General features: G+C 42.8%; 1 protein-coding gene across 9 annotated transcripts in view; it reads right to left on the minus strand.

Annotated features, from left to right (window-relative positions):
* Positions 1–12544, minus strand: part of PLEKHA1 (pleckstrin homology domain containing A1) — a 63243-nt gene that overhangs the window by 14778 nt on the left and 35921 nt on the right. For all 9 annotated transcript variants that reach the window (XM_008270616.4, XM_051824321.2, XM_051824323.2 and 6 more), the window contains 2 exons: positions 5400–5525; positions 654–797 (listed from right to left, as the gene is read on the minus strand). In XM_008270616.4, coding sequence (XP_008268838.1) covers positions 654–797; positions 5400–5525 — 270 coding nt within the window. The remainder of the gene's footprint in view (positions 1–653; positions 798–5399; positions 5526–12544) is intronic.

Below are 12544 nucleotides of genomic sequence, written 5' to 3' on the forward strand. Positions count from 1 at the left end.
TCAGGGGGTCGGAAAATCAACAGGAAAAGTTTCTGGAATAATTGTAAACTCTTAAGAAAGTCCATTCAAGCCGGCGCCGCGGCTCACTAGGCTAATCCTCCGCCTAGCGGCGCCCGCACACCGGGTTCTAGTCCCGGTCGGGGCGCCGGATTCTGTCCCGGTTGCCCCTCTTCCAGGCCAGCCCTCTGCTGTGGCCAGGGAGTGCAGTGGAGGATGGCCCAGGTGCTTGGGCCCTGCACCCCATTGGAGACCAGGAAAAGCACCTGGCTCCTGGCTCCTGCCATCGGATCAGCGTGGTGTGCTGGCCGCGGCGGCCATTGGAGGGTGAACCAACGGCAAAGGAAGACCTTTCTCTCTGTCTCTCTCTCTCACTGTCCACTCTGCCTGTCAAAAAAAAAAAAAAAGAAAGTCCATTCAACTGACAGTCAGTGGTCCTTGGCATTAATTTACTCAGTCCACAGCAGACCACAGAAACAAAGGGCACTGGGCTGTAACCCTAGAATAATGTCTGTCCTACCCGAGGCCCTTCCCAGCATACTGGTCTCTCACTCTGGGTCTTTGACAAAATGAAACAAACAGTTTGCATGTTAATTTGAGAGTCTGCTAGTGCATTCTCAGTTTGCATTGTTTCACATATTCTATAAGCTACTCACCACTGCTCCTTGTTTTACACAGTATCCAGCTTTGATAACTGCACTATCTGGAGGTGGCTTAGGAGTAAAGGAAGGAAGATGGCTTTGTGACCGTTTCAAATTATTTCTCTCAATACTTTCACCACATTCGTTTACTTCTTCTTTCTAAAATGAAACAAAATAAATTCTTTTCTTGCTTGTTTAGCTTCAAATCATACTTTCATTTCATGTTGTTCTCCTAGAAAAAAACCTTAGGATCTTAGTGCAGTTAGTAACAGACTTTGAGTGCAAACTTTCCAATTAATGTGATATACTTACTCATAATTTTCCCACCACTGATTAAAACACATATTTCTACTTCTCTTATTCCATAAAAGTCCAGTTTTTTTGCTTTTTGGGGATGAAGGGAACTTTCATTTTGCAGTGACTGTACAGATTCACAGGAAGTTGCCTCCTAAACGCATGTAAGGGGTATTATGTAACCTTCAACTAGTCTCCCCCAAAAAGAACCAAGCAAGAATGCATTCCCAATACCCAGAAACCAACAGTGGCACATCCCACAGCCCTTATTCAGATTTCTCCCATGTTACATCACAGGCACTCATCTTTGTGTTTACGCAGTTCAACGCAGTTTTATTCCGTGTACAGATAGAGCTGTGTTGCCACAGCCACAACTAAGACATGGCAAGGCTCCCTTGCACTACCCCTTTAGATCTTTAGAGATCCTACCCCTAAGTCTCTGGCAACACTACTTTGTTCTCCATGTCTATAATTTTGACATTTTGAGAATATAAGTAAAAGCATCCAGAGGGTAATCTTTTGAGATTGGCTGTTTTTCACTCAAGATAATTCTCTGGAGATTCATCAGGTTATTCTTTCTGTCAACAGTTCACTCACCTTTACTGCCACATTCCATGGTATGGATGTTCTACATATTGTTTAACCACTTACCTGTTACACAGACATTTAAGCTGTTTTCAACCTTTGGTTATTAGGAATAAAGCCACTACGAACACTCAAGTACTGATCTGTATGTGGACATATTTCTCCATTTCTCTGGGACAGATGCCTAGGAGCAGCAAGTGCTGGGTCATACAGTAATTACAAATCATTTTTAGTAAAAAGAAAAAACCTGCAAAGCTGCTTTTTCAGAGGGATATATTTAATATTTTACACTTCCACCAGCAATATATGAGAGCACTGGCTTCTTCTGACCCTTGGTAGCGTTTATGCTGTCAATAATTTCTATTATTTAACATTTGGATGACTTGTGCAGCAATATCTACTGTGGTCTTGATTTGCCTCTCCTTATGGCTAAGACAGTGAACATTTTTTTCATGTTCAATCTGTATATTTTTCATTTTTTGGTGAAATATCTGTTTCATTATTTGCTCAAAGATTTGCTCAGATTGCTAACTGTGTTTTTACTGTGGATTTTGGAATGTTTTAATTTTTTTAGATTTATTTATCTATTTATTTGAAAGTCAGAGTTACAGAGAAAAAAGTAGAGACAGAGAGCGTGCTTCCATTTGCTGGTTCACTCCCCAGGTGGCCACAATGGCCAACACCGGGTCAGGCCAAAGCCAGGAGAGCAAACACTTGGCCTGTCCTCTACGGCTTCTCTCAGGCCTTCAGCAGGGAGCTGGATTGGAAGTGGAACAGCAGGGACTTGAATCGGTGCCCAGGAGAGATGTTGGCGCTGCAAGCAGCAGCCTCACCTGCCACGCCACAGCACCAGCCCCAAGAGTTCTCTGGACGTTCTATGCACAGTCATTTGTTGGAAATGAGCTTTGCAAATATTTTCTCACTCTAACTTTTCTTTCATCCTCTTAATAGAGTCTTTCACAGGACAAAATTCTTGATTTTGATCAGCTCAATTTATCAGTCTTTCCTTTTGTGGATTATGCTTTTGATGTCAAGTCTAAAATATCTGCCTAGTCCCAGATCCTGATGATGTTTCCTATGTTCTTTTCCAAAAGTGTTGTAGTTTTATTGCTGACTCCAATGTTTTATTTTTTAAATTCTGTTTTAAAAACTAACTATACCCAGGTCAGCATGATCTTCAAAGCACTGGTTTCCTGTTATTTATAATATCTTATAATCCGGCCGGCGCCGTGGCTCACTAGGCTAATCCTCCGCCTTGCAGCGCCGGCACACTGGGTTCTAGTCCCGGTCAGGGCGCCGGATTCTGTCCCAGTTGCCCCTCTTCCAGGCCAGCTCTCTGCTGTGGCCCGGGAGTGCAATGGAGGATGGCCCAAGTGCTTGGGCCCTGCACCCGCATGGGAGACCAGGAGAAGCACCTGGCTCCTGCCATCGGATCAGCACGGTGCGCCGGCCGCGGCGGCCATTGGAGGGTGAACTTAACTGATGCCCATATGGGACGCCGGCACTGCAGGTGGTAGCTTTACCTGCTATGCCATAGCGCCGGCCCCTCAAAGGTGTATTTTCAAGAACTCCTTCATTTTAAGATAAAGACTAAGTCCTAAGAGTCATATATTTATTGAGGAATTTTTAACCTGCTCTAAATTAAGATGGGTCGACATTAATTATGTTATTAATGGTGTAATCCCAATACTTAACTCATTACATATACAATGTTTACTGAATACATTAATTAAGCGAATAATTTAACATTTTCTTGATATTATGCTATTGAAATGCTTTTATGAGTAAATACTATTTTATGATTTTTTAAAACTATATTACAAAATAATAAAGCAATAAACTTCTTTAGGACTTTTTTTTAAAATAACACCTCCCACAGAATCCTAGAATACACCGAAAAATCTCTATCAAAATTAAAATGCAACAGGGTCCAGCGATGTGGTGTAGTGGGTTAAGCTGCTGCATGCGATGCCAGCATCCCATATGGGTGCCAGTTCGTGTCCCAGCTGCTCCACTTCCGATCCAACTCCCTGCTGATGGTCTGGGAAGCAATAAAAGATGGCCCAAGTACTTGGGCCCCTGCCAACTCCACAGGGAGTTGTTAGACCTGTTAGAAGCTTTGGCTACTGGTTTCGGCCTGTCCCAGCCCTGACCATTGTGACCATTTGGGAAATGAACCAATGGATGGAAAATCTCTTTCTATCTCTCCCTCTCTTTCTATAACTCTGCCTTTCAAATAAATAGTCTTTTAAAAATAAAATGCAACAAAAGCTTAGTTCTATACAAAATTAAAAGTCCATAGGTACAAATTACTACAATATTTTGGCAAAACTATAAACAAACAGACATGCCCCAATATCAACACAAGTCATAACTCTGGTAAAAGCAGCCTAGCAGTTGAGCTACACATTAGCCAGAAGTTTTTCCGGTGAAAATCATTACTTTTGGATAAAGTAAACATATACAACCCTACTTTATTTTTTATACAACACTAGTGAAAACTATTAAGTTCCCTCTAGAGTAGAGAATTTTGCTCAGAAATACACCATTTGCAGAACAAAAAGAAAAGTATTTAGTAATTCATCAGTTAATGACATAAGACTTCTTTCCCTTAATCCCCTTCTCCTTACAAAAGACCTAAAAAAATGCAGTGTATGAGACAATTTGATTTAAAGGGTTTATAAAGCCTTTAAGTTCAAAAGGCATACAGGTCATGAAAATGCCCAGCAGTAGCAGTATCAATTAATTGTTATTTAAGAATTTTTGGTTTGCCAATAGTAATAATGTAATTTGCACTACAAACTCATTCCCTCAATAGCAATACAAGAAACCTAAACTCATATAAAAGTTTTAATCTCATCAAAATTTGTTTATGCATTTTTATTTTTCATAATGTCCAAATGAGATCCCACTTAGTATATTCATAGTTCTGACATACAATTAATTCAAAATTCTCATAATCTGTTTAGCTCATTTAGGCCAGGCTTTAGAAAGAACAAGTTTAAAAAATTACACATATTTGTAAACTCTGCCTCAGCAATTTTATTTCTAGAAATTCAGCCTTTAAAAAGTATCAGGGGCAGCAGGCATTTGACACAGCAGTTAAGCCCCGACTTGGAATGCCCACATACATACTGGAGTGCTTAGATTCCAGTCTCACCTCCAGTCCCCAAGCCAGTTTCCTGTTACACCCTGGGAGGCCACAGGTGATGCTAAAATCTTGGGTTCCTGCCAACCATACGGGAGACCCGCACTGGGTTCCTAGCTCCTGGCTTCAGCCTGGCCCAACTCCAGCTTTTATAGGCATTTGGGAAGTAAACCAGAGAATGGGAGATCTGTCTCTCTGCCTTCCAAATAAAATAAATACAAATTTAAAAAATTAAAAAGAGCATCAATGTCTATAAAGTTTAAGCTACAAAAATATTTATCAGAGAACTGTCTATAAAAGAGAAAGGAAAAAGAATTCTATGTGTCCACAGAGGATTTGTAAATTACAGTAAACCCATTGCAGGACCACTATGCAATCATCAAAAATTACATACAGTAACTTCTGACGACTTGGAAAATGTTCATGATGCGAGTGGAAACCACTGTTTGCCATCTAATATGTAATTCCTATCTCTGTTCCCGGAGTAGGGTTGAGGGGGGGTGAGTAACAGAAGAAAAGACTCAGAGAAAACATTAAAAGTATTACTTGTTATTTATCAGGGACATCTACTTTTTTTATAATAAACATATACTTTTGCACTAAGAAACAAAATTAATTTTTAATAGTAATTTAGCATTGTGCTAATTAAGTAAAGTTGAGCTGTTTTAACTGTGTGACAATACAGAATCAACATATAATAAGATCCTTGTACAACATAAGAATTAATTTATCACCTGAGTTGGAGTAATGATGGGAACACCACCAACAATATCTGTTCTGTAAGACACTTGCTTCTTCCCACATTCACCTTGGCGACTTGGGTTATCAGAACTAGGCTGTGAGTCTGACTGCTTTGGTACCTGGAACAGTAAGTAAATTGAATCATGCTGTGACTAGCGTTATTACACATACAACAAGCACTGACCATCAAATTTCCAATTAATTGTCCATTTTTATATAAACATATACTATTTACAGAGTATGTGTGTATGTGTATAATCCTTCATGTCTTCACATTAGTTTTTCCATCACAGTAATAACTTTTTTTTTTTTTTTTTTTTTTTTTTGACAGGCAGAGTGGACAGTGAGAGAGAGAGACAGAGAGAGAAAGGTCTTCCTTTTGCCGTTGGTTCACTCTCCAATGGCCGCCGCTGCAGCCGGCGCACCGCGCTGATCCTGGCAGGAGCCAGGAGCCAGGTGCTTTTCCTGGTCTCCCATGGGGTGCAGGGCCCAAGCACCTGGGCCATCCTCCACTGCACTCCCTGGCCATAGCAGAGAGCTGGCCTGGAAGAGGGGCAACCGGGACAGAATCCGGCGCCCCAACCGGGACTAGAACCCGGTGTGCCGGCGCCACAAGGTGGAGGATTAGCCTATTGAGCCACGGCGCCGGCCCACAGTAATAACTTTTTAACACTGTTTATACTCACTGAGTGCTTACTCACACAGGTACTATTTCATATTACTTTCTCTTACCTATGCATGGAGGCAGTGCCACATTTGAGAGGTAAGGACACACAACACGGCTTTGATCCTAATGATCCTTCATTCTAGCCAGGTTTGTATAACTCTCTTCCCGACCTAACCACTATTCTCTAGTCCCTATTTATTAGCATTCTTAACACGGGATTACAGGTTTGTTTGTTTGTTTGTTTGTTTGTTTTTCTTGCTGTTTTCTTCTCTTTGCACCGTTCTAACCCATCATCCTTCAAGTACAAAGACAGGGACTGTGGCATATTCATCTATCTACCTTCAAGACAGAATCCTCTGCCAAACACAGGAAGCATTCAATAAATGTTGACAGAATCAGCAGAAAAAAAAATAACTAAATCCTTAATGAATAAAAAAATGTTAAAAATAACAAAAATATTAACACACAACATAAACATTTTTAGAGTTTAAAGGAACTCCAACACTCGCTGCTTCAGGGATAAATCATAAGCATAAACAAACAATGACTGTAATAACAGGACAGTCTCAACACTTCACTGAAGTGGAATCAAAGAAACAGAATATCATGAACATTTAATACATCTTTTACCCTTTCTTATGTGGTTTAAAATCAGAGAACAGCATACTCAACTTATTTTTGTCTATAGACTGTTAGCCATGTAGTCTGCACTTGAATTATAAATTTAAGGCTGTGAATAAGATGTATCAAAATACACTCAGCATCAATTTTGATTTTACACATGATTTAGTATCTCCAGTGACCTGAAAGGTATTTGGGGATCTTGTGGTACCTTTCAGAAACTTTAAGACAAATATTACTGACAATCACAAAAGCATTGATAGAAATGTATGGGAGCCGATGCTGTGGCGCAGTGGGTTAACGCCTTGGCCTGAAGCACCGGCATCCCATATGGGTGCCGGTTCAAGATTCAGCTACTCCACTTCCCATCCAGCTCTCTGCTATGGCCTGGGAAAGCAGTAGAAGATGGCCCAAGTCTTTGGGCCCCTGCACCAGAATGGGAGACCTGGAAGAAGCTCCTAGCTCCTGGCTTCAGATCAGTGCAGCTCTGGCCGTTGCACAGTGAACCAGCGGATGGAAGACCTCCCTCTCTGCCTCTCCTCTCTCTGTTTATCTCTGACTTTCAAATAAATAAATAAATCTTAAAAAAAAAGAAGTATATTTAATTTAAATAATTTTCCTGTCACATGGCTAATTTCTGTTAACAGGACACTGGTCTGTTTACAGATACCATCCAAATCATGGTGAAAGACCCTAACCATGTATTACTGAGTGTGATGCCAGAACAGTGGGGTTTCTCAAGCTTCGTGACAGGGCATCAATTACCCAGGAACATTATTAAAAACTTCAGATTCCCAGGCTCCATACCCAGAAATTTTGATTCAATAAATTTACTGCAGAGCCAAAAAACAAGAAACACACTTGAAGTAATGTTTCATAAACCACACTTTGAGAAACACTGCTACAAACCCTATGCTCTCTTTACAACATGCTGTTCCTACCAGGTTTGCCACGCAGCCGGTATACCACACAGACAAGGATTCTCAAAGGTTTTTTTTTTTAAATACTGAGCACACATGGGCTATGTGTGTATGAGAGAACTCTGAGCTTCATTAGGTCCCAATCCACATAAGCATCTTTGTGGACAGTAATAACTTGTCTCCCAGGGGACTGCTAAATCTTCCCACGCCCCTCCCTCCAGAAGCTACCCCCAAGGCCCGGTGCTCATCCACAGCACAAGCCAGTCACCTGCAGAAACAGAAGAGAAGTGAGAAATGGGAAGAAAGGGAAGAGAACTGAGTCCTGAGTAGCTCTGAAATCTTCTACGAGGCTGCACGTTCTGGAGTGATTTCTAAAGGCAATATAACTAATGCCAGCCCGGAACAAGGCACCGAGGAAAACCTGTGGATGCTGACCAACCGCACCCTGTATTTCTACTGCTTTGACAGACAAAAATGTGGCTCAGCTACCTCACTGAGAACAGACAACAACGCTACAGTAATATGAAGCCAGAGGGGAAATTGTACACTCACCTATATTACATGAAATGTGTTGCGAAGAGGTGATCATAATGAAAGCCATAATTGAGAGTTCAGCCATACATGGTAATTTCCTAAGAAAAACTTTTAATATTACCTAAAAACATGCTGAAACTCATACTGCCTTTTCAATTTTTCTTCCAGAAATTACAGTACATTAAAAATCCTTGCCTATGTTGTTATAAGCCAACTGCTTATCAATTGTCCATATAATAAAATCAGATGCTAAATACAGCAAAATTCCAAGATTAAAGTCCAATGATTGGGGCCGGCACTGTGGCACAGTGAGTAAAGCCGCCGCCTGCAGTGCTGGCATCCCATATGGGCGCTGATTTGAGTCCCAGCTGCTCCACTTCCAACCCAGCTCTCTGATGTGGCCGAAAGCAGTGGAAGATGGCCCAAGTCCTTGAGCCCCTGCACCTGCATGAGAGACCAGAAGAAGATCCTGGCTCCTGGCTTCAGAATGGCGTAGCTCTGGCCATTGCGGCCAACTGGGGAGTGAACCAACGGATGGAAGACCACTTCCCCTCTCCTTGTCTCTGTGTAACTCTGACTTTCAAATAAATAAATCTTTTTTAAAAATGTCCAATTATTAACTTAGAATTGTACTTTACAGGGGCTAGCACTGTGGCATAGCGGGTAAAACTGCCACCTGCAGCACCAGCATCCCATATGGGCACTGGTTGTCGTGTCCTGGCTGCTTCACTTCCAATTCAGCTCCCTGCTAATGCACCTGGGAAAGCAACAGAAGATGGCCCAAGTACTTGGGGTCCTGCACCCACGTGGGAGATAAGGTTGAAGCTCCTGGCTCTTGGCTTCAGATGGTCCTAGCTCCGGACACTGCAGCCGTTTGGGGAGTGAATCAGCAGTTGGAAGATTCTCTCTCTAACTCTGCCTTTCAAATAAAAAAAAAAAAAAAAAAAAAACTTAAAAGAAAAAAGAACTGCATTTTACAATAAAATTACCTAAAATATAATAATCTTATTCCCAAAGAACAAGAAAAACACACAAGCAAAAAACTCGTAAATACAGAAAACTCTCTTAAAACTGCAGGTGACTGAATGAAAAGCTAGAGTAAATTCAGCCACTGAGATAAACAGGTTCAGAACCCCTGCCCCCAGCCTGCCAGCTGTTACTGAGAATCAGAGAGCTTCCTCTCCGGCAGACAAGACTCGGCCTCCTCACCCCTTGCTTTCTGGCCCTTTTTGTGACTCTGGGTTTTCTGTGGTGATCTTAGCAGGCATCTGTATGTACTCCTAGTAGTAGGAAATTTTAACAGTAGGAAAAGTAGAGGTAAAAACAACTAGAGAACACTTGAACAAACAGATTTCAGCATTGATGACTGACAAAATGAGTAGGTCACAGCTTTCTCAAAAATGCAAAAGACTGATGTTCTGTTCACTAATAATGCCAGGGCTTAACACTAAAACCTAGGAGCTGGTGCAGCGGGGTTAAGCAGGCTCCTGAAGGCCGGCATCCCACAGGAGCTGTGGTTCGTGTCCCACTGCTCCACTCCAGTCCAGCTCCTCCCTGTTACTACTCCTGGGAAGGCAGTGGAAACAGCCTAAGTCCCTGGGATCCCGGCCATCCATGCGAGACTGAGAAGACGCTCCTGGCTCCTGGTTTTAGCCTGGCCCAGCCTGGCTGTTGCCATCATTTGGGGAGGGAACCAGCAGATGGAAGTTCTCTGTCTTTTCCTCCCTAACTCTGCTTTTCAATAAAATAAATTTTAAGAAAAAACGGGGAGGGGGTGTGTGGGAGGCTGAACTGTGGTGCACCTGCAGCACAGGCATCCTATATGGGTGCCGGGGTGAGTCCTGGCTGCTCTACTTGCTATCCAGCTCCCTGCTTATGTGCCTGGGAAAGTAGCAGAAGGTAGCCCAAGTGCTTGGTCCCCTGCAACCATGTGGGAAACCCAGTAGAAGCTCCTGGCTACTGGCTTTGGAGCCACTGGGGCCATCTGGGGAGTGAACCAATGGATGGAAGACTTCTCTGTCTCTCCCTCTAACTCTGCCTTTCAAATAAATGAATTTTTTAAAAATCTGAAAAAAAAAAAAACCCTAAAATGTTCAGATATAAACTCCTGGGGTTCTATGTTCTGAGGGTTCTACCCTGCTCTGACCCAAGAGCCTGACCTGCTGACTGAATAACATGAGTGTGAAGTGGAAGGCCTAACTTCTGGGCATACAGACCATTATGGCAAAACCAAAGCCCTATATTCAGCTCACTCTTCTACCTGTTCCAGATGTCACTTAACAACAACAAAAAGGTCAAACTTCTGGAGTTTTGGCCACAATGTCGAGACTAACTTCTACATTAAAATATAAGTTATTTTTTTAAAATTAAAATCTATGGTGAAAACATACACATTTTTTTTTTTTAAATATAGATTTCTGTTTAGGAATAAGCCCTGGAGCCGGCGCTGTGGCTCAGCAGGTTAAAGTCCCGGCCTGAAGCGCTGGCATCCCATATGGGCACCAGTTCAAGTCCCAGCTGATCCTCTTCCAATCCAGCTCTCTGCTGTGGCCTGGGAAAGCAGCAGAAGATGGAAAATGGCTCAAGTCCTTGGGCCCCTGCACCCACATGGGAGACCCAGAAGAAGCTCCTGGCTTCGGGTCAGCACAGCTCCAGCTCTTGCAGCCATCTGGGGAGTGAACCAGCGGATGGAAGTCCTCTCTCCCCCTCTCTCTCTGCCTCTCCTTCTCTCTCTGAGTAACTCTTTCAAATAAATAAATAAATCTTTAAAAAAAAAAAAAAGGAATAAGCTCTAATCACTTTGGATATTACTTAATATCAAGAAGCACCCAGAGACCACCATATATATATTTATGCTGTCATTAATCTAAATGAATTTTTTTTTTTTTTTTGACAGGCAGAGTGGACAGTGAGAGAGAGAGAGACAGAAAGGTCTTCCTTTGCTGTTGGTTCACCCTCCAATGGCCGCCACGGCCGGCGCGCTGCGGCCGGCGCACCACACTGATCCGAGGGTAGGAGCCAGGTACTTATCCTGGTCTCCCATCGGGTGCAGAGCCCAAGCACTTGGGCCATCCTCCACTGCACTCTCTGGCCACAGCAGAGAGCTGGCCTGGAAGAGGGGCAACTAGGACAGAATCCGGCGCCCCAACCGGGACTAGAACCCGGTGTGCCAGCGCCGCAAGGTGGAGGATTAGCCTATTGAGCAGCAGCGCCGGCCAATCTAAATGAAAATTTAAAAGCATACTTTGAAATTTCATTTTCCAACCTCCAGTTACTAATATTCCCTGGAGGGTTGATTCCTCTACCATTGCATCTGTTCTTTTATAAAATAATGGGAAAAGAATTTTAAATGGCAGCCGTTGAAACCTCATTGACACAGACTTAAAGAAAAGTAAGGAAAGCCCCAGATGATGGTACTGGAGGAGACTGCATTAAGATGGGAAGGAACCAGGGGCCAGCCTTGTGCTGTAGCAGGTAAACTGCCAACCCTGGCATCCCACTCCTCTGCTTCTGATCTAGCTTCCTGCTAAAATGCCTTGGAAGGCAACAGTCCATAGTTAGACTCCTACTCCCTGCTTTAGCCTGGCCCAGTCCTGGCTGTTGAAGGCATCCGGGGAGTGAGCTAACAGACGGAAAAAATCTCTCTGTCCCTCCTTCTCCCTCTCTGACATTCTGCCTTTCAAACAAAGAAATAAACAAATCTTTAAAAAACATAAAAGTAGGAAGAAACTATAATAAGAAAGTAGTTAAGCAATTCTAATTCCCTTACCCGCTACCGTCTAAGCACCTCTACTTTGAAATTCAAATTCTAATTTTGGCTCCCCAAAAGTCTGTTTGTGTATCACATAGTACTCAGCATGATTAAGTCACATACCTGACCAAAATATTGTTTGGAATGATTCCATAGGAAGTAAATCGCACATATATTAGTTTGTAAACTAAAATTTCCAAGAATCCACATGTAAATCATCAGCAGCTTCCACAGGAAGATGTGACAAACTAGAGATGCCACACTTAAATACATTTAAATGTGTTAAATGCCTATGAAATTATAACTGGTAAGATTTTTTTAAGATTTATTTATTTATTTGCAAGAGTTACAGAGAGAGAGAAGGAGAGGCAGAAAGAGAGAGAGAGGTCTTTCATCTGCTGGTTCACTTCCCAACTGGCTGCCAACAGCAGGAGCTGTGCCATTCCGAAGCCAGGAGCCAGGAGCTTCTTCCAGGTCTCCCACGCCAGTGCAGGGGCCCAAGGACTTGGGCCATCTTCCACTGCTTTCCCAGGCCATAGCAGAGAGCTGGATGGGAAGTGGAGCAGCCAGGACTCGAATCAGCACCCATATGGGATGCTGGCACTGCAGACAGCGGCTTTACCCACTACACCTCAGTGCCAGCCC

Source organism: Oryctolagus cuniculus, chromosome 15 (genome assembly GCF_964237555.1).
Source record: "Oryctolagus cuniculus chromosome 15, mOryCun1.1, whole genome shotgun sequence".
NCBI classification, from domain to species: Eukaryota; Metazoa; Chordata; class Mammalia; order Lagomorpha; family Leporidae; genus Oryctolagus; species Oryctolagus cuniculus.